The 22,516-nt window shown below is 36.3% G+C and overlaps 1 protein-coding gene across 11 annotated transcripts; it reads left to right on the top strand.

Moving 5' to 3' along the window:
* The first annotated feature begins 5,726 nt into the window (after nucleotides 1–5,726).
* Nucleotides 5,727–21,885, top strand: LOC141653568 (uncharacterized). Of its 11 annotated transcripts, none has more exons than XM_074461373.1 (19): nucleotides 6,828–6,915; nucleotides 7,195–7,266; nucleotides 7,704–7,955; nucleotides 8,321–8,557; nucleotides 8,783–8,899; nucleotides 9,113–9,184; nucleotides 9,619–9,852; nucleotides 10,235–10,474; nucleotides 11,548–11,655; nucleotides 12,748–12,807; nucleotides 13,488–13,604; nucleotides 14,660–14,737; nucleotides 15,146–15,355; nucleotides 15,750–15,842; nucleotides 16,166–16,402; nucleotides 16,776–16,934; nucleotides 18,767–18,892; nucleotides 20,123–20,398; nucleotides 20,926–21,885. In XM_074461373.1, the coding sequence occupies exons 1-19, from the start codon at nucleotides 6,840–6,842 to the stop codon at nucleotides 21,582–21,584; spliced, it is 3,423 nt and encodes a 1,140-aa protein (XP_074317474.1). In that variant the 5' UTR covers nucleotides 6,828–6,839; the 3' UTR covers nucleotides 21,585–21,885. The 11 variants fall into 11 exon arrangements, with proteins under 11 accessions (XP_074317478.1, XP_074317482.1, XP_074317481.1 ...); XM_074461372.1 differs by having other exon boundaries at nucleotides 14,645–14,737; XM_074461377.1 differs by lacking the exons at nucleotides 7,195–7,266; nucleotides 9,113–9,184 and adding an exon at nucleotides 5,727–6,063 and having other exon boundaries at nucleotides 6,812–6,915; nucleotides 14,645–14,737.
* The last annotated feature ends 631 nt before the right edge of the window (nucleotides 21,886–22,516 follow it).

The raw sequence follows: 22,516 nt of genomic DNA, 5'->3' as shown, positions 1-22,516 counted from the left end.
TGTTAAGCTTCAATCCGAGATTCAGGTGGATGAAGATGAGGTAGCAGTAGGAATAGTAACTAGTAAAGATTTGAAGACAGGGGCGGAACCAGGAATGAGATCTTCCTAGGGCTAAATTTATAGACTATTGAAGCGTATTGGTTAGAGAAAAAATCAATTCACGACCATTGGAATATCCATGTATGAGTTTTCGAGACCAGGCCTCAGGGAGGAAAACGAGTTTTTGTTTTTGTATATTTTGTCCACTGATTAGGCTAAATCAAGTAAAATTTATATTTTTCACGCAGAAACCGCCTTAATTTTTTAATTGGAACTAGTTTAGATCTCGTGCAATATATGAACGGTATTTATAAAATTTTACTTTTTAGTGTACTCCGTGTTATTAATGGATTTTAAAATCACAATTCACTTATTTTTTATACTTCTCATCACATTTTATTTTGATTTGAGCAATAAAAATTAAAATTGTAAAAAGTCATGAAATGAGTATTTTAATGAAAGTTTTCTTTTTATCGAGAAATTAATGATGTTATTTTTAGAATATTTTTACTATTAATTTTTTGTGCAACTTCTTATCATTAAAAGTCAATGAATTTTCATCGTACAATTAATTTTTTTTTTTAAAAAAGTATAAAGTTTTTTTTATAATATAATAATGGAGATAAATTTATGTAAAATGGAAATAATTAGAATATGTTAAGTATTAATTTATTAAAAGATAGTGCCATTAATCACCTACCATACCTATAATATATGCTAAAAATACTACGCTTTATTTTTGGAAATATGATTTAAGCGGGAAAAATGAGAGTTTCGCCTATTTTTTTAGTAAATAGGAGATTCCAGGAAAAAAAATATGAATCCACTATAACCATGACAATTTTCAACAAAGGGAGATAGTAAATATTTTTATTAATCTTGAATGTCCCGTATTAAAGATTAACAAAAATGGAACGTATCTAAAGAGAAGATAGTTAAACTCGGTATATACAATATTTTACTCGTATTAATTAAATATTTTATAATAATGACAAATAAAATAACTACTTGATTTAAATATATCATAAGAAATTGTCCCATAAAATTGGATATGTATGACTATTAAATAGGGAAGGTTCCCATAAAATTGGATATGCATGACTACTAAATAGGCAAGGCGTAAAATCAAGGAGCATCCACTTAATAAAAATAATAAAATCAGACAAAACTAAGTGCTGCAAGGGGCTTCGAACCCCTGTTGTCTAAGGAGAAGAGCACAACAAAAACCACTTGTGCTACAGGTTGATAATGCTATTTTAGTGCAGTGAAATTTATTTGTTATTTCATCTGGGGCTATAGCCCTAGTGAATATGGGCTAGATCCGCCCATGTTTGAAGGCTCAAATAAGTTGCATCAAATCAAGATACCATTCTTCTGATTATGCCATGGAAACCTTGATTTAGAGGGAGTATGTGTTTCAAGTTGTGAATCACAATGTTGCATTTTGTAGTTTGATGACTACCGTTTCATGAATCTCTGTGTTGACTCTTGTAGAACTTGATTGAATTTTCTGAGATGCTACTAAGCTACTTCTTTTAACTTACCTCACCTTGTCCTGGACAATTGGACTTCTTTTTTTTCATGACGAGGGGTTTAATCCCGGGCACATGCAATATCCTGCAAATCATGTGTGTTAGGTAAGAGTGTAAGACATCCCTTAGGATGACAGGTAACCGCAACACTCCCGTGTAGGGAGTCGAAGCCGAGACCTCTCAATTCGTTGCCAATTTGTAACGATTTGAGGCACTCTCGCACTCCACTACACTCAAACCACTATGGTTATCTCATTGAATTTTCACATCTGAGAATTATTCTGAGATGCTACTTCTTTCTTGTGTATCAGAACTTATACGCAGATTATACAATAAAACCGTCCACCCTTATTTTATTCGTTAAGACATTTATCACAATCGATAAATGAGTCTCTTTATATGCTTCGTATTAAAAAACCGTCTCACAAGTTATAGTCTCTCATATTCACTGTTTTCTTTTCCCTATTTCTTAAACGGATCATTTGAGTTTTTTTCACTGGTCTTATTTTGAAAACTTTTAATTTTATTTTATTCATTTCTTTCCTCTATCACAAAACCCCACCTAACTTTTACACTTATTTTTTTTCGTAGTTGCTCTTTCATGGACACATATTACTCATTCATGGACATTTTGTCATAACTTTTCCATACCCCACCCTTCCCCTAAAGAAGTTCTCCCTAATTTTCTTCCTCACAAAATTAATCAAATCCGTTAAATTACTCAATTTTAATGGTTAGTTCTCATGTCGATCAACTAATAATTCCAATTTATTGACTTTGTTAAATATGTTCTATCAAATTATAGAGATTAAATTAGTTTAACTAGGGTTTGATGGAATTATTATTGTCATGTGAAGGCCAATTGCGATGGTATCATCAGCAAGAACATCCAAACCATAATGAATAACGATTCCTCCTTTGTTAATAAATTTAAATGTGGCTCACTTTCCGCATACTCTCGCTTCAATTCTACATAAAATGAAATTGTAAATGAAATTAAGTATTTTATGAAATTCGAGATGAGTGCTGACGAGTAGATTCGTCCAGGTCCAGGCTCCGGTTCCAATTCCGATTTAAAATGGTCAATCTTTGCTTTAAAATAAATAGGGGGAAGGCAGATGCCAAATTGACATCATTAGCATTTTGATTAGTGTGTAATGAATAGCAATGTGAAATTGGAGGTTTGTGTGAACAAACGCTCTGCATATTGTTGTAAGTTATAGTTGCTGCTGCTGCTCAACAGTGAATGACATTAGTGTGGTGGGCTTCGTCGGTTAAGGGAGGTGAGGAAAAGAGGCGATGGTTGGCGGCAAGTTGAGGCTGGGAAGGGCAGTGGCAGGGGTGGGGGAGGAAGGTGGTGTACTTCAAGAGGAGAATTGAATAGTGAGAGAATTGAAAATCTGGGGTTGAAATAAAAGAGGGTAAAATGGTCATTTGCGTCCATGAAAGAGTAAAACTCGTCCATGAATGAGCACCACCCTTTTTTTTTATCCTTCCCTCCGGTCACCAAATCCGGAGTCAGAGTGCAATAATTATTGGAACTTAGGCCCTGTTCTTTCTGGCTTATTTTACTCATTTCGATTCACTTCATTCTATTGATTCGATTCATTTCGGCTCTATTGATTCGGCTTCATTTCGATTCGATTGATTGACTTTATTGATTCATCGGCTCATTTCACTCCTTGATTGATTGATTCGATTCACTCCATTAAGTTATTTCGATTCAATTGACTCCACTAAATTCAGCCATTTCAATTTTGTACATCTTAAACTTAATAGTTTTTATTAATATTTTTAATATTATTTATTTATTTAATTTATTATTATTATTATTGTTGTTGTTGTTGTTGTTGTTGTTGTTGTTGTTGTTGTTGTTGTTGTTGTTGTTGTTGTTGTTGTTGTTGTTGTTGTTATTATTATTATTATTATTATTATTATTATTATTATTATCATTAATTTATTATTAATTAGTCATCCTCATTATTGTTATCATTTCGAATATTATAGTTATTAAAATCAATAATAATCATATTAATAAAATTAATACTATTACTAATATTGTTATTAATATGAATATGAATATTAACTATTAATAATATTATTAATAACATTGTTAATTTTAATATTACTATTATTAATACCTAATTGTTTTTTCCATATACGAACTTTACTCTTTCACATACACTTTTTCATAAAACGTTCTATTTTTTACCCTTTTCACCTAAAACTGAACCAAATGGACTCTTGAATCAATATTTTTCCCTAAAACTTAATTTAATTGCTCAAATGACTTAAAACTTACAAGATGGATTCTAATTTATCAAATAATAAATTAATTTACTTGTTTATCAATTATTAACATTATTTGTTGAGTTTTAATTAATCAATCAAATTTATTTGTTTGTTAAAGATGAAATTAGGGTATGTCGCTTTTTATTTATCTAATTAATTAAATTAGGATTGTTGTTGCTTCGTGGTGACTACCTAATCACTCAAATTAGGATGATACATAGCTAGACTTTGAACAACAATCTAGCAAATCGGTGCTCCATTATTTCACCTAATAAAATTGATAGTGTATTGTGGTTCATGGTGGCTACCTAGTTAATCACTCAAATTAGTATAATTACTAGTATTAATATTATCACAAAATCTCATTGAAGACGGCACGTATCCGTCACTTTGGAGTGACGGATACCATTTCCTCTCACAAATGACCCAAATAGAAGAGAGAGGGAAGCACATGAGGGTGCCCCCACCTTGTCCCCCCTATCCGTTTTGTGAGTGGCATTACCCGTCACTTGCTCCGACCCGTCTTCAGCAAGACTAACTGTAATATTATTATTAGTAATGTTCTTCTTCTTGTAGTAGTAGTAGTAGTAGTAGTAGTAGTAATAATAATAATAATAATAATAATAATAATAATAATAATAATAAAGTTTGCGTTTTTATAAAAATAATAATTATAAATATAATTATATTATATTTAGTATTAATATTAATAATAATATTAATATTATTTCGATTCAATTCGACTCAATCGAAACTTAGTTCGATTCATTTCATTCTATTCGATTCGATTCATTTCACTCTATTCAGTCGATTCGGCTCGATTCGATTCGGCTTTCAAACACTCCATTCAATTCAATTAACTCGATTCGATTCGATTCGACTTCATTCGATTCGATTCGGCTCTAAAAAGCCAGAAAGAATAGAGCCTTACTCCGGATAAAAGTAGTCACCTTTATCAATCAATACTATATATTAATTCCAGAAACCAAGGGACTTCAATGTAATTAAAGAAATCTATACAAATTAATTATACTATATAGTTTTAAATCGATAGCACCGTGTGATGAACCTGATAAAGGGATCTCAATGTAAATATTATATAGTTTTGGTTAAAAGTATAATATACAGATTCCTTGATAAAAAATATTTATGGAAATTACATCAAATTAAAGTAATTATATTTAGAAAATACAAGAATATAGTGATTTTCCTTAAAATTAACATGCCCCACTTATGGAATTAATTAGTATCATCACAGAATTATACATTAAATAAATGTAGTAAAAGTAATAGTAGTAGCAACGAGATTAATAAAATTAGCGGTACTAATGTGGGAGTAGTGACAGTTATAATAATGATAGTGAGAGTAGTGAAAGTAACTACGAATGTAGTGAAAGTAACAATGGTAACAATGAGAAAAAGTATGAACAATTAAATAATCAATCGACTCAAGGAAATATTTTATTTATTTAAATATAGTAGGATAAAATTAACTTAATAATGAATTTAACGAAAAAAATAGAGGAATTAGTAAAAGAAACATAGTAACCACGGGAGTAGTGAACGTAATGATATTCAGAAAGAATGTCGTGAAAGTAATAATATTAATAGCGGGGTAGTGAACGTGTCTCATAATTTGAAAATAAATTTTACATTTCATCATAATTACAAGATATGCCGTAGTTAAATATATTACAAATAGTAAACGTGTGAGTTAGACAACTCCAATGTAGTTTATTTCATTGAAAATAAAATTTAACGGTAAATAGAGGTAGCCCGGGCGAAACCGGGCACCAAACCTAGTTTCAAATAAATTCAGTATTATATAACTCTTGCATTTTCTCAACTTTTTACTTTTTTTTTGTCTTTTTTGAGATATCTCAACTTTTTACTTTCTCAACTCACTCTCTCAGTCTCTCTCATTCAAACTGCTACTTATACTATCAACTATTTCTTTTTCTTCAACCTTGATCTTGACTCAGGTTTACGTGTTTTCCCTAATATCTTATGTTCTTTTGTCAGTGTTTTGAGTCATTTGTGACAAATTCTTAGTTTCAACTTTCTGGGTATCTCACAAATCAGCTAAACGACATTTTGGATTGTTCAAGTTTCAATTTTTAAGATTAGGGATTTCATATCTCCCCACCAAAACCCTAGAAAACACTTACTTGAGATATATATTGTGTATTTCAGCATCCGGGTAAGTTTAAATTGCCGATTTTGTGAAGAAATTAAGCTATTTTTTACATATTGGTAGAATAATTTTACTGATTGATTGTGTAGTAAGGCTTAAAACCCTAATTTTCAACATAAAATATATTTGAAAACTTCGTGTGTCCTCCGGGCCGTCCTCCTTACACCGAAAGACAATCCACCAATGTTATATTATAAGGACTTAGGTGTAAGGAATACGGTCCTTCGGAGAACACGAAGAAATTTTCTCTATATAATAGTGTACTGTCACTCTCCCTCCCTTTAATGTTAAAATACAACTGAACAAACTATACACATTTTGGGAAACTTTTGGCGGGTATGTCACGCAAACTTTAAGTACATTCCGTTTATAAGTATTTTTTTATTAGCTTCAGATAAAAAAAAAAGAAACACACTTTATCGGATCCTTGAAATCAGCAAATATCGCTTGTGACCGTCAAAACTCACAAGCCAGTTAGTCATTAATAGTTTGTGTTAAAACTTTACATTTTGTATGTCCGGCAATTTTTGTGTGTTCGGTATTCCTTTTTTATTTTGTGACGTACTTGTATTTTTGGAGTGTTTAAACCTTTAAGATTGGTTTGTAGCAGTAAAGTTCAGATTTGAATCGGATAAAATTATAAAGATTGACCGGGGTTAATCGAATCCCATTAATGTAGTGATGTAGTCCATATGATGTTCCAAGTCTTATGGTTTACTTATTTATTTATACATATTGCGACCCCACAATCAAGCCATTGATTCCAGAAGCCGGCTAAGCCGATGCCTAATCCCATTAACCGTGGTAGAGGTCGTATGGGTCGTTTACGTGGTCCTCAAAACTTGCAGAAGCTCGGAGGTAACATCTTCTAATCTATCAACTTGGGCTTTACTGTCTTCAGAGCCCGTAGTTAGTATAACTGTATAATTATGTTCTACCAAGTAGCGAAGCCAGGATTTAATCTGGGGTTAGAATGCTACAAAAGATCATATCTTTCACATCTTGGTGGGGTGACAAACTTGTAGAATTCTAGCCCACTGAACTCCGCCACTGTTTCTAATATTGATTATATATACTGTCGAGTTGCTAAGTTTGTTTCGTAAAGGTTATGATATATGTGAATGTTTGTACCTGAAGTTGCATTTCGCGAAGCCAAGTCTGTCAACAACAATCTAATTAAACGATGCAGAGGCCGGCCACGAGGCACAGGTATATGACAAATACTGAGAGGCGGTACTTCTCCATTTTAGTTTAGTTTCTTGGGATACTGTCATATGAGATTATGAACCGTCAGTAGGAATGTAGGCTGTGTATATTCAAAATCTTCTAGTATGATACGGTTGTCGATATTAGAGCGTTTCACATCAGCAAAAGATAAGATGAGAGAATTTGTAACCATTGTGAAGTTGGTTTTAGAATGTAACCTCATTCAGACTCGTAAATTGGGTTTTGCTACAAGCACGACCCCAAACCTGTCTTATATGAAATCTCAGTGTGTCGGATGTAGATGTAGGTGCATACTTCTAGTATGGATACTCTAGAAAACAACTGTTGCACACAAGTTTTTCATTTTTACGCCTTAAAATGAAGTATCGAAATGTGGAGTAGACTACTTTCTGTTCGTTAATACTGCTATCTTCTTGCAGGTCAATTAGAACAGCAATTTGAAGTAAGGAAAAATGCAAGACTTGTTCAACCTACTGAGCCCCATTTACTTGATGGCACTTGTATCGTGAGTGAAAAAGAGGAGATGGTGCCTAGTGGTGCTCCATTACAGCGGTGTTCTTCGGCTCAACTCGTTTTGATCAACTCGCCAACTGAATCTTCTGCTATTCCCTCTACTTGTACTGAACCATTGACCGGAGACAATGGAGTCATAAGTAAGCATGGAGTAAATGGTAATTAATTACTCCCTCAGTTTGACTGTTTCCGACTCCTCGCATTGAGTTTTATATTCCGTTTATTTCGTCTCAGCAAAAAGTTCATGTTTCTTATTAGGCATGTTTTGTCTCTGTCTATAGAGAACGAATTTATGTGCGACTTTCTAACCCACTTACTCGTGCTTACGTAAAAACCTGACGCGAAAATGTAAACTATATGATGATGGGGAAGAGGTACTACTAATTAGTCTCTTTGTCATTTAATTGTGCGCGTGGTTAGCTGGTAAAGTCATTGAGGGGAGGTACTCAGAAGTTTGGTTTGAAACCCGACAGCAAGAAAACTGTCATCGCTTAATGGCGCGATTCACATTTTACTTTTGTAGGTGAAAAACGTGGTGCAAGCCAAGAACAAAGGGGGATCAATCCTCATCCCTTAGCAGGAGGTCAATGTTCAAGCGAAGACATCACCAATTCATATACTATGTTGAGTGGTGGATTAGTTCAAAATGATTATGGATCATGTTTGAACTCTGAAGACATGAGTTGGGCACAATTACGGGTTCTTGAAACGGGTACGGGTCAGCTACAGCCGAATATTGTGATAGTCTCTGGATTGTTGGGTAACTTTTCTTTGTCTTTTTTACTCCTTTAAGATTGGTATGTATCATTAAGTTCAGATTCGAATCGGATATAATTATAAAGATTGACGACCGGTTAATTCAAAACCCAAGAATATAGACATGTAATGATATAGTCCATAGGATGTTCTAAGTATTATGGTTTGCTTATGTATTCAGCTTCACACTAACGATTTATTCGTATTGAAACCCCGGCCCACAATGAAGCTGTGAATCCCAGCATGGAGAAACAGAAGCCGGCTAAGCCTATGCCTAATCTCATCAACCGTGGTAGAGGTCGTATTGGTCGTTTACGCACCCCTCGAAACTTGCAGAAGCTTGGAGGTAACATCCTTGATCAACTTGGGTTTTACTGTCTTCAAAAGCCTGTAGTTAGTTTAAGTACGCTCTACTTTACTTAATGGCGGAGCCAGGATTTAATCGGAGTTCAGATGCTAAAAAATTCATATTTTTTCACATCTTAGTGCCGGTATTCTACCCTAAGTTGCAAGTTTGTTTCATAAAGGTAATGATATATGTGAATGTTTGTACCTGAAGTTGCATTTCGCGAAGCTAAGTCTGTCAACAACAATCCAATTAAACGATGCAGAGGGCGGCCACGAAGCACAGGTATATGACAAATACTGAGAGGCGGTACTTCTCCATATTACTTTAGTTTCTTGGGATGCTGTCATATGAGATTATTAACCATCAGTAGGAATGTAGAATGTGTATATTCAAAATCTTCTAGTATACGGTTGTCGATATTAGAGCGTTTCACATCAGCAAAAGTTAAGATGAGAGAACTTGTAACCATTGTGAAGTTGGTTTTAGAATGTAACCCCATTCAGAATCGTGAATTGGGTTTTGCTACAAGCACGGCCCCAAACCCGTTTTATATGAAATCTCAGTGTGTCGGATGTAGATGTAGGTGCATACTTCTAGTCTGGATACTCTAGAAAACGACTGTTGCACACAAGTTTTTCATTTTTACGCCTTTAAATGAAATATCTAAATGTGGAGTAGACTACTTTCTGTCCGTTAATACTGCTATCTTCTTGCAGGTCAATTAGAACAGCAATTTGAAGTAAGGAAAAGTGCAAGACTTATTCAACCTACTGAGCCCCATTTACTTGCTGGCACTTGTATCGTGAGTGAAAAAGAGGAGATGGTGCCTAGTGGTGCTCCATTGCAGTGGTGTTCTTCGGCTCAACTCGTTTTGATCAACTCGCCAACTGAACCTTCTGCTATTCCCTCTACTTGTACCGAACCATTCACCGGAGACAATGGAGGCATAAGTAAGCATGGAGTAAATTACTCCCTCAGTTTGTCTGTTTCCGACTCCTCGCATTAAGTTCTTATATTCCGTTTATTTCGTCTCATCCAAAAGTTCATGTTTCTTATTAGGCATGCTTTGTCTCTGTCTATAGAGAACGAATTTATGCGCGACTTTCTAACCCACTTTCTTGTGCTTACGTAAAAACCTCATGTGAAAATGTAAACTATGTGATGATGGGGAAGAGTTACTACTAATTAGTCTCTTTTTTAATTGTGTGCGTAATTGTGTGCGTGTTTAGCTAGTGAAGTCATTGAGTGGAGGTACTCATAAGTTTGGTTTGAAACCCGACAGCAGGAAAACTGCCATCGCTTAATAACGCGACTAACATTTTACTTTTGCAGGTGAAAAACCTGATGCAACCCAAGAACAAAGGAGGATCAATCCTCATCCCTTGCCAGGAGGAGGTCAATGTTCAAGCGAAGACATCACCAAGTCATATCCCCTATTGAGTGGTGGCTTAGTGCAAAATGATTTTGGAACATGTCTGAACTCTAAAGACATGAGTCGGACACAATTACGGGTTCTTGAAACGGGTACGGGTCAGCTACAGCCGAATATTGTGATAGTCTCTGGATTGTTGGGTAACTTTTCTTTGTCTTTTTTACTCCTTTAAGATTGGTATGTATCATTAAAATTCAGATTCGAATCGGATATAATTATAAAGATTGACGTCAGGTTAATTCAAATCCCATGAATTAGAGCTGATCATATGGGCCAGACCCGCTAGCCCGACCCGGCCCATCCCAATTTTCCCCGGGTTCGGCCCTCGATTTTAGGCCCGAAAAGCCCACGACCCGAAGCCCGTGGCCCGATTGAATATAATAGGGCCGGGTTTGGGCAGTCTTGACGGCCCAAATTTTGGCTCGGCCCGGCCCGAACATATGCAAAATTTACGAATATGTACAATTTAAGAATGTTAATAAGTATTTAGTAAAATAATTAACCAATCAATTGTTGTATTGTAAATAAGCCGTAGTCACTTGTTTACATGTATTAGTTTGATAAGGCTTAGTATTTTCCTTTACCGGTATTTATATGATAAAAAATGAGCTAATGATTTTGTATCACACTAGTGCCGATAAATTGTTTACCATTATCGGCGTGCTAAGTCAATTTTTTTGAGCCTAAAGAACAACAAATATCAAATCAACTACAACACTACAACAACATACAGTGAGCACCGCACTAAAATATATTATTACACTATAAAAAATTGTGCATTTAGTTTGTATGAGTCACCTCAAGCACTAGGTTCATAAAAGCTACATTAAGTTACTACTTCTTAATTTACAATACTCGAAAAAATCACATAATTCTATACGAAAGTTTTGATAACAAATACACAAAGTATCTAACTTTATAATGAGGATTTTTAAACTTATTTCAAGAGGGAAAATATTTAGCCCGAATTGGCCCGAAGCCCGCTTTAGCCTGCATGGGCCGATAAAATAGGCCCGCACTTGTAGCCCGACCCGACCCGCACATTTGGGCTTAATTTAATGATTGGGCCCGCCCAAACCCGACCCGGCCCGACCCATGATCACCTCTACCATGAATGTAGGGTCCATAGGATGTTCTAAGTATTATGGTTTGCTTATGTATTCAGCTTCACACTAACGATTTATTTATATTCAAACCCCGGCCCACAATGAAGTTGTGAATCCCAGCATGGAGAAACAGAAGCCGTCTAAGCCTATGCCTAATCTCATCAACCGTGGTAGAGGTCGTATTGGTCGTTTACGCAAATTGCAGAAGCTAGGAGGTAACATCCTTGATCAACTTGGGTTTTACTGTCTTCAAAAGCCTGGAGTTAGTATAAGTACGCTCTACTTTACTCAATGGCGGAGCCAGGATTTAATCGGAGTTCAGATGCTAAAAAAATCATATTTTTCACATCTTAGCGGGGGTGTTCTACCCCTAACTCCGCCACTGTTTCTGTTACTGATTATATAATGTCGACTTGCTAAGTTTTTTTTTGTAATGGTAATGATATATGTTAATGTTGGCACTTGAAGTTGCATTTCGCGATGCCAGGTTTGCCAACTACAATCTAACTAAACGATGCAAAGACAGTCCCCGAGACACAGATATATGGCAAATAATGAGAGGCTGTACTTCTCTACAATACTTTAGTTTCTTGGGATACTGTCATATGATATTATGAACCATCAGTAGGAATGTAGGATGTGTATATTCAAAACCTTCTAGTATGATACGGTTGTCGATATTAGAGTGTTTCACATCAGCAAAAGATAAGATGAGAGAACTTGTAACCATTGTGAAGTTGGTTTTATGACTGATTTTCTGAGATATCAATTGTTTGCAAGTGGCAAGGTTACCTAATTCGCTATGATGTCTCATCTGATGCTTGATTCGCTCTTATAGGATGTGTGATATTGATTTTAAGTTGGCAGTGCTATAGAATATGTTCTAACCGATTTACGATTCGGTGGGGCTGACTGAATCCAGTTAGGCAGATTGACTGTATACATTTTTCAGAATATATGACTAAGATTTACCCAACTAATACAGTTTAATGAAACAACAGAAGTATTTAATAATGACTCCCTCCATGTATAAACGTCTTTTGAGGTGTCGATGAATAAACTTCCCACTTGTAATCTTTCTATTGTAGTACTCCTATATCAATTATGGTCATTCTGGGTTCTCACCCCACATTTTTTGGGAGAGCGACTTGATATCTTGTATGCAAAGTTGGTAGTGCTAATTGTGTGCAAAGCTGTTGACTTGGGGCTGTCATTTTTGTCTTTGTTCAGCTGCTATCCAATAAATTCACATATGCGTTTGTAGTTTGGTATGTTAATTGCGTTTATACATTGCCTTCTTTGTGCAGCTCAAATGAATGCGGCTCTTCAAAGTGACATACATTATTTTCACCGACCTGTAACAAGATGTGAGTACCTGCTTCTGTTTTGTTTTACGCTTTCTTGAACACCAGCTATGTCTGACTATCTTCATCCCATTTTTATTGTCTCCATTAGACCTTGTTGGTCAAACGATTTCACTTTTTTTCCAAATATTTGTATAACTAATACTCCCTCCTATTCAGGGTTTTCTTCCCTATTTCCTTATTCGGTTATTCGGGTTTTCTTCCCTATTTCCTTTTTTGGGTTGATTTGTGTGGTCCAAATTCAATGGCATGTGGAGTAGTGTATTTTGTGTGGTCCAAATTCACTTCCTTATTTCTTGGGTAAAAAGTAAAGGGGAAGAATATAGTGAATAGGAGGGAGTATAAAAAATTAAGGAAAATGTATATTGAAAGAAAATATTGGTCAATATGTTATATGTAGAAGGAATATTCATTATTTCTACAATTCCGTCAGTGGAGAAAAGTAGGCCATATAACAATTTTTTTTGTGACGTATAGGTATTTTTGGACTGTTTTAAACCTCTACTGTTGTTTGTTTAGATTCGAGTCAGATAAAAATATTAAGATTGACGATGCTTAATTTGAATCCCATTAATGTAGACATGTAGTGATGTAGGGTCCATAGGATGTTCTAAGTATCATGGTTTGCTTATGTTTTTCGCTTAACACTGACGATTTATACATTTTGTAACCTGACAATGAAGCCGTGGATCCCAGCATGGAGAAACAGAAGTCGGCTAAGCCGATGCCTAGTCCGATTAACCGTGGTAGAGGTCGTATTGGTCGTTTACTTGGCCCTCGAAAACTGCAGAAGCTCGGAGGTAACATCCCTGATCAACTTGGGTTTTACTGTTTTCACATCTTAGTGGGGTTACAACCTTGTAGAAGTTACGTGCGTACCATGTTGAGTGGTGGATTAGTGCAAAATTATTCTGGACCATATCTGAACTCTGAAGACATGAGTCGGGCACAATTACGGGTTCTTGAAACGGGTACGGGTCTCCTACAGTCAAGTACTGAGATAGTCTCTGGATTGTTGGGTGAAAGAACTTTTTATTTGTCTTTTTTACTCCTTGTGTTTTAGTAATGTAGTACTCCTTGTGTTAAAACTTTAGAAATTTTGTAGGTCCGATTTGTGTGTTCGGTGTTCCTTTTTATTTTGTGACGTAGAAGTATTTCTGGGCTGTTTCAATTGGGGTGGTTTACATGGTCCAGGTGGTGACGCCGGAATGCCTGGGCCCGGGGGGATTAAACCCCTCGTCACCAAAAAAAAAAAAAAAAAGATTGGTTTATATCAATAAAGTTCAAATTCGAATCGGATAAAATTACAGAGATTGACGAGGGTTAATCGAATCCCACTAATGCAGACATGTACTCCACTGTAGTGATGTAGTCCATAGGATGTTCTAAGTATTATGGTTTGCTTATGTATTTTGCTTCAAACTAACGATTTATACTTATATTGCAACCCGACAATGAAGCCCTGGATCTCAGCATAAAGAAACAGAAACCGGCTAAGCCGATGCCTAATCCGATCAACCGTTGTAGAGGTCGTATTGGTCGTTTACTTGGCCCTTGAAACTTACAGAAACTCGGAGGGTAACATCCTTGATCAACTTGGGTTTTTACCGCCTTCAAGGGCCTGTAGTTAGTATATATACGTTCTACTTAGTGTCGGAGCCAGGATTCAATCTAGGGTTAAAATGCTGAATAAATCATATTTTTCACGTCTTAGGGTGACAACCTTATAGAATTCTAGCCCCTTAAATTCGGCCACTGTTTGCAATATTGTTTATATATTGTCGAGTTGCTAAGTTTGTTTTGTAATGGTAATGATTTATGTGAATGTTGGTACTTGAAGTTGCATTTCGCGAAGCCAAGTCTGTCAACAACAATCTAACTAAACGAGGCAGAGGCAGGCCACGGGGCACGGGTAGAAGGCAAAATCTGAGAGGTACATCTCCATAATAATTTAGTTCCTTGTAAGTTTCTGCGCACACTGGCATATGAACCACCTGTAGGATGTGTATATTCAAGAACTTCTATATGTAGTTGTCGAAATTTCAGTGTTTCAGATGAGCAAAAGATAGATGAGAGAATTAGTAACCGATTACCCAGTTGGTTTTGGAATGTAACCTCATTCAGATTCGTGAATTGGATTTTGGTACAAGCACAGCCCCAAACCCGTTTTATATGAAATCTCAGTGTGTCAAATGCAGATGCATGTGCATATTCCTAGTCTGGATACTCTGGCACACGAAGATTGTACACAACTTTTTCATTTTTACGCCTTAAAATGAGGTATCTAAATTTCGAGTAGACTACTTTCTGTCCTTTAATACTCCCTGCTATCTTCTTGCAGCTCAATTAGAACAGCAATTTGAAGTAACGAAAAGTGCAAGACTTGTTCAACCTACTGCTGAGCCTCATTCACTTGCTGGCACTTGGTTTTGGAATGTAACCTCATCCAGGGTTTTGATCAACTCGCCAACTGAATCTTCTGCTATTCCCTCTACTTGTACTGAACCATTGAGCGGAGACAATGGAGTCATAAGCACGCACGGAGTAAAAGGTAGTTAATTACTCCCTCAGTTTGACTGTTTCCGACTCCTCGCACAGAATTCTTATGTTCCATTTATTTCGTCTCAGCCAAAAGTTCTTGTTTCTTATTACGCATGTTTTGTCTTTGTCAATAGAAAACAAATGTATGTGCGACTTTCTAACCCACTTTCTCGGGCTTACGTAAAAACCTGATCAGAAAATGTGTAACTCTATGTTGGTGGGGAAGAGGTATTACTAATTAGACTCTTCCTCATTCAATCGTGTGCTTGTTTAGTTGGTAAAGTCATCTTAGTGGGGTATTCTACCCCTAACTCCGCCACTGTTTCTGTTATTGATTATATAATGTCGAGATGCTAAGTTTGTTTTGTAATGGTAATGATATATGTGAATGTTGGTACTTGAAGTTGCATTTCGCGAAGCCAAGTCTGTCAACAACAATCTAACTAAACGAGGCAGAGGTCGGCCACGGGGCACAGGTAGAAGGCAAATACTGAGAGGTACTTCTCCATAATACTGTCATATGAAATTATTAACCATCAGTAGGAATGTAGGATGCGTATATTCAAGAACTCCTATTATGATACGGTTGTCAATATTAGAGTGTTTCAGATCAGCAAAAGATAAGATGGGAGAATTGGTAACAAGATTGTCCAGTTGGTTTTAGAGTGTAACATCATTCAGACTTGTCGGTTGGATTTTGTCACTTACTTGTAGGCACGACTCAAACCCATTAATAAATCTTACTGTGTCGGATTCAGATGTATGAGCATTAAACACTTTCATTCCTTTTTTTTCTTTTAATGCTGCTATCTTCTCGCAGCTCAATTAGAACAACAATCTGAAGTACTTGTTCAACCTACTGAGACCCATCTACGTGCTGGCACTTGTATGGTGAGTGAAAAAGAGGAGATGATGCCTGGTGGTGCTCCATTAAGGAGGTGTTCATCGGCTCAATTCATTTTGATCAACTCGTCAACTGAATCTTGTGCTGTTCCCTCTACTTGTACTGAACCATTGAGCGGAGACAACGGAGTCATAAGTAAGCACGGAGCAAAAGGTCGTTAATTACTCCCTCAGTTTAATTTGATTGTTTCCGACTCCTGGCATAGAGTTCTTACTTTCCATTTATTTTGTCTTAGCCAAAAGTTCATGTTTCTTATTTGGCATGTTTTGATTCTGACTATAGAAAACGAATGCATGTGCGACTTTCTAGCCCACTTTCTAATGCTTACCTAAAACCATATCAGAAAATGTAAAGTATATGATGGTGGGGAAGAGGTACTACTAATTTGTCTATTCGTCAATCAATTGTGTGCTTATTTAGCTGGCAAAGTTGTCGAGGAGACGTACTCATATTTTTGGTTTGAAACCCATCAGCAAGAAAACTGCCCATCGGTCAATGACACAACTTTAACGGTTTACTTTTACAGGTGAAACACCTGGTGCAAGCCAAGAACACAGCAGGATCAATCCTCAGCCCTTGCCAGGAGGAGATCAATGTTCGAACGAAGCTAATAACAACAAGGAGTGGGATTCAGCTTCTCTAATGAAAGCCATCATCAATAAACATGGAGATATCACCAAATCATGTAAATTCCAATCCCAACTTTTTAAGACAAATTGTTAAGTAGCCGTCTGCAGGATTGTTAAGACGCTCCAAGAAACCCGACTTGCTGATGTAAACCCTAGTCTCCTCGAGGAACTTTACTCTTTCATAGAAGATGCTGAGAGCGTAAACTTGGACGTTATATGGTTAAGGAAATACGTAGATGAGGTCGAAGATGCGATGAGCTCATCGGCAAATGAGTTGGAGAAACTTGAGAGAGCTGAGAGGGAACTTAGACAGCAAAATGAAGAGAGGAGAAAGGGTATAGAAGTGAAAAGAGTTGAGGTAGCTAAGCTTCAAACTGAGATTGAGGTGCAAGAAGAGGAGCTTGCATTAGGAATACTGAGTAGTAAGGATTTGAAAGCTCAAATAAATTGCATCAAATCAAGATACCATTCTTCTGATTATGTTATGGAAAGCTTAATTTAGAGGGAATATATGTCTGAAGTTGTGAGTGTAGTTTGGTTGTATTAGTGAAGTTGTAGATTGAGATTTGGCTGAGTGAACTGTAACTAGCTATGTTAATCTGACATGTCCGCAAGTATCGGACACGACACGGTGTCGGAGTATCGGATATGGCTATTTTGAACCAAGTTTTTAGTTTTTTGGTCTAAAATGAAGTGTCGAAGTGTCGTGTCGTATAGGATACGTGATATGCTAGTTAAGTGAAGTGTCGGAGTAACATAGACTCTAATCTAAACCTCTTGTGTACTCAATACAACTTTTTTTGCAGGCGGTTAAAAGAAAAGGATGGAATCATGTAGTGAAGTAGGTATCCAAACACATGAAAGCTACTCAATCTGTCAGTCCAATTCTATACAGTTTTATACATTTGATTAGGGTTGATTCTCGGGTCGGGTCAGGTTTTGACAGGTCTATAATCATATGTAATGTTGTCGCGATCTAATTTTTTCAATGCCACTGTCTCAAACTTATCATATGTTCTCTTAGCTTAATTGTTCTTATTTTATAGAGCTCTCGTGTTTGAAGGGTTTCCTTGGTCGATCATTCATTTTCTTCAATCATCCATTCATTCATTTTTGGGAGTTAGTTGAATCATTACATTTCGGTGTCTTTTCTCATGTCTTCTTATCCTAGTCACGTGACAAAACCCTCTTCTAATTTTTACTGTTGCTGTTTTTTTAGGATGAATTTTATCCAAGACTTTGCATATGGGTCCAATACTCCAATCTCACGGAATGTTAATAGGGTTTGTCACATTGTGTATTAATTGACGACTAAGATTGTGTTATTATCATTAATTTTGTTTTTTTTGGTATGGTTGTGATGGAACATATTTAGTGCAGTAATCAATCTGCAATGAGATTATATTATCTTGTGTTTTAGGCTAATATTCCAGTTTTCTGTAGTAATTTTAGTGTACAAATTGATGGGTAAACATTTTTTTGTGTGCTTCATAGGTTTTAGTTTATTAATTACTCCGTCTCATCCAGACCAAACTACGCGTGACCCACAAATATGCGAGGAGAAATTCAAAAATCCCATCTTTCAGTTAGGCCTTTCAGTTGTTTTGTTACTGAAATTTGACGTAACAGTTAGAGGGTTGTTGAAAAAGTTGGTCTAAATAATAGAAGGCTTACTAATTCGTTATGAATATGTCACATTTGATACGCTCTAACCGATTTGCTATTCGCTGAGGAGTGAATCTAATAAGCCAGTTTGCCTGTAAATTTGCAATTTAGAACATTATGTGTAGCCTGTATATGTAGATTCCCCATGTTCAATTGTTAGTTTGAAGTTGTTTAGTGTTCATGTTGTTGAAGGATTGTTGATATGGCTTGTACTTGGATGTAGTAATTGATGGAAATGTGACCATGGAACATCCCTTGCACAAGCAAAACATGGATGCACCTGATACACTACCTGAAAATGGTCGACGGGGTAGTTTAAATTGCGTAGGAGGATCAAAGAAACAAAAAGGTTAAATCTTTTTATCCCATCAATTTTGCTCTAAACATTCTTGATAATCAATATTCATCTGACTTGGAATACTTGAAAATTTACTTTTGTTCTAGATTGGGTTGTTGAGTTCGTGGTTTCTTACTGTACCTTATGCTCGTTCCCCTCTGCTTTCACATTATAGTATTTTGCTTGCACTTGTATCTTAGCTGGACTTGCCTTCATAATTTGGGTAGAATTTAATGTCCTGCTATAGCGCAATCTGGTCAGCCAACTCCGAAATGTTTACTTACCACATCTGTGTTTCTCAGTAAAGCGCTAGTATAGATGTACTGTCATGATCGTCCTTTTGTCAGAATGCTACCCATCTATTGTAGATGGGTAATATGGATGTACTGTGCATCGTACTTCATCGTAGTTTCAACTTACAAGCGTGTTCAGTTATGTCAGATTTAGTTAGCAAACTATTGTTCCCAATCAAACGCAAGGTTATACTTCCTCTCTTCGATCTGACTGTATACATTTTTCAGAATATGGACTGAGATTTTGAAAAACGTATACAATTGAATGGAACAGTGGAAGTACGTAATAACCTCCTTCCATGTAGGAATGTCATTGTTTCCATTTTGAGTATCTGAATAAACTTCCTACTTGTAATCATTCTGTGGTAGTAGTGCTATGTCATTTGTGGTTGTTATGGGTTTTCACCCCACATTTTTCGGGAGGTCGATTTGATATCTTTTATTGGTTGTTGCACTTCCCATTCTCCATGGTAGTACTAAATTGAGTGCAAAGCTGTTGATTTTGTTGCTGTCATTTATCTTTGTTCAGCTGCTATCCAAAAAATTCACATATGCATTTGAAGTTTGGCGTGTTACCTTTATACATTGCCTTTTTTTTGCAACTCAAATGAATGCAGCTCTTCAAAGTGGCATACATTATTTTCACCGACTAGTTACAAGATGTGAAGACCTGCTTGTGTTTTGTTTTACGCTTTCTTGAACAACGGCTATATCTGACTATCTTCATCCCATTTTTATTGTCCTTATTTTGACCTTGTTGGTCAAACGATCTCAAATTTTGACACAACTTTTTTTCCAACTATATGTACAACTAAATATAAAATGTAAAAAAATTATAGATAATGTATACTGCAAGAAAATATTGGTCAAAATGTAGGAGTATTCATATTTCAACAACTGTCAGTGGAAAAAAGTAGGCAACATAACAACTCTTCTACTGTCTTTCCAGCCCAAGGTAAATTGTTCACCAGCACTTCGATGTTCCCTGAAGAAGCTGCTCAGCAGAAGCCGATCTCCAAGGCAGATGTCCTGTGTAATGGCAGTGAGCAGATCCCTGATCTGGATATGGGTACATTTTTGGCGAGTGATAGCAAGAAAATGATGCTTGGAGGGGGTACATCTGTTCAGACCACGCTGGTCGAATCATCTGGTGAAAATCCCTATTGGCTTCGTACTCATAGCAACCTTGAAGAGAATGATATGATTAGTGGGACTCAAATAGAAGGTACGGACATCTGTACTCATTTTAAGAACCTTGAATTTTCAGATTTTTTCAAATGATTTTCACTGTGCTTCTTCTAATGTAGATTAAGAAAAGATTAAGGTTTGATATATAATCGATGCTAGATGTAGGATTTTGAGGAATATAGGGAGAAAGCAAGAGATGTCTTGAGTTCAGTTTGTTTGTAATATGTTGTCTTCTTACTTGCATTGATAATTTCGAGGACCCTTGAAACTTGATTTCCGTAACTCGAGTTTCTTTGATTGCCTCTCGGAATCAATTTACTTTTGTGTTTCTATAGATTCATGGATCGTGATGGCCATTCTCATGTTGGTCACGTACTTCGTAATTCCCGTACTGTTCTTTTTTGGAGACGTAAAGGGAGCAACGATGGTAAGTGCATGATGCTGACAGGTTTTACCCTAAAGTCATGTGTGTTGGGTACCCCCCCCGCCCCTCGGCGAACATCCACACGTACTACTTATACTCTAAAGCATATTGAAAAGATTTTTCTTTTGAAAATCTTGTAGATATATTAGCTGGTGCAAGTGGAGGATCGGTCTCCAAGACAGGCGAAAACTCCGGAATTCACTTGGATCTGCAACCCACAGAAGGACCAAGTCAGTTCAACACTTCACATTGTGAAAATGATTGTCCATACGATGCTGACTTATGTGGCATGATGTCCGAAACTTCTCTCCTGCAGACCATATACACCAAGTATGGCGATATAACCCAAGGTTGTGACTTGAACTCCGAAACTTTTAAGAAAAGTTGTCTACTTGGCATCTGCAGGGTTGTCCAAAAGCTCCAGGTCACCTCTATCGATGACATTAGTTCTGATGATATGGCGGAGTTATACTCCACTGTAAAAGATGCTGATAATTTGAAATTGGATGTGAAGTGGTTGCACCAGCGCCTTGTTGAGATTGAGGAGTCGATGAGATCAAGGGATAAGCTCAAAACAATGGAAGAAGCCAAAGGAGCGATTACTTTGGAGGAGGAAAAGCTGCGGAAACGCTTAGCGATGAACAAACTTAAAATCACTAGACTTGAACATGAGATTGAGATGCTTAGAGAGGAGCAGACTGCAAAAAAGTCGAGGTGTGAAGAAGTAAAAGCCCGGACAGAAAATATTAAATCCGCATACCATTCCTGCCCTAAGTATCTAATCGATTGGCTATTGTAAATTCTTGTACGTATATCTTCATCGTTAAATCCTCATACACTCCTGACTAAACTCATCCGATGTGAATGGCCGTTTCAAATTGACTGGACCCTAACCAAAAACAACATACAGAGTAGATGATATGAGAGTAGCAGATTAATAGAATCTAGCTTTTTGTCTGAGAACATTGTATGAATGTCATTATTCTTGTAGACATTCATGGTTATTTGATGAGTGAGTTCATGCCTCTCTGTGCTGTACTCTTGTAGAGCTTGTTGACACCTTCAAGTGAAAATCAGAGTAACATGAAACTTTTGTCTTATTACTAGGCGTTCTTAATGCATTGGAAAATCTCTCATGTCTTGTCTTTCTTTGAAATATACTTGGTCTGCAGAAATTTTCCGGAACTTGAAAGTGCCGGGTAATAATTTCGAGTTTTCTTTCATCTTATTAAAAATTGTGCAATTTTAAGTTGAACGACTGTCATTTTAATAGCTTAGTTTGTCACACGCTTCATTCCTCTAAACTGTAGATTAACAAAAATCACACGGTAGAAACAGGTTATTCGAGTTAAATAATCACATCTTAAATCGAATACAAATGTTTAAATTTGGAAATCCAATAGGTGTTCGGTTGGAGGTAAAGAAAAGTAAGGGTCTCAAAATTTCAATATTTTTTATTGAAAAATATTTTATTAACATCCTATATCTGAGTTTGACCTATGTTTGATAGTTTGAGAGTGGGTCTACACTCTACAGTCAACATTACAGATATACAGAACAGTACAGCAGTATGATTGATTTCCTAGTAATTGGTGGTTTCCTGTGAGGAGAATCGTCTAATTCCCGTCGTTAGTTCCTCCTCCCCTTCGAGGCCTCATCTACGCTAAATCTCTATCGTAGGCGACGGTTTGGGCTCTCTTTTACTTTCTCTTACGTTTTTCTTCAGTTCTT

Source organism: Silene latifolia, chromosome 4 (genome assembly GCF_048544455.1).
Source record: "Silene latifolia isolate original U9 population chromosome 4, ASM4854445v1, whole genome shotgun sequence".
NCBI classification, from domain to species: Eukaryota; Viridiplantae; Streptophyta; class Magnoliopsida; order Caryophyllales; family Caryophyllaceae; genus Silene; species Silene latifolia.
Note: the sequence above shows the minus strand (reverse complement) of the source record. Positions and strands in the feature narration are given on the sequence as shown.

Coding starts and splice junctions, on each gene's coding strand:
- LOC141653568 (XM_074461372.1), top strand. CDS start 6,840: ATGCCTAATCCCATTAACCGTGGTAGAGGTCGTATGGGTCGTTTACGT. Junction 8,900..9,112: donor AAACTTGCAGAAGCTTGGAG/GTAACATCCTTG, acceptor TTGTACCTGAAG/TTGCATTTCGCGAAGCTAAG. Junction 15,356..15,749: donor AAGCACGCACGGAGTAAAAG/GTAGTTAATTAC, acceptor TGGTACTTGAAG/TTGCATTTCGCGAAGCCAAG.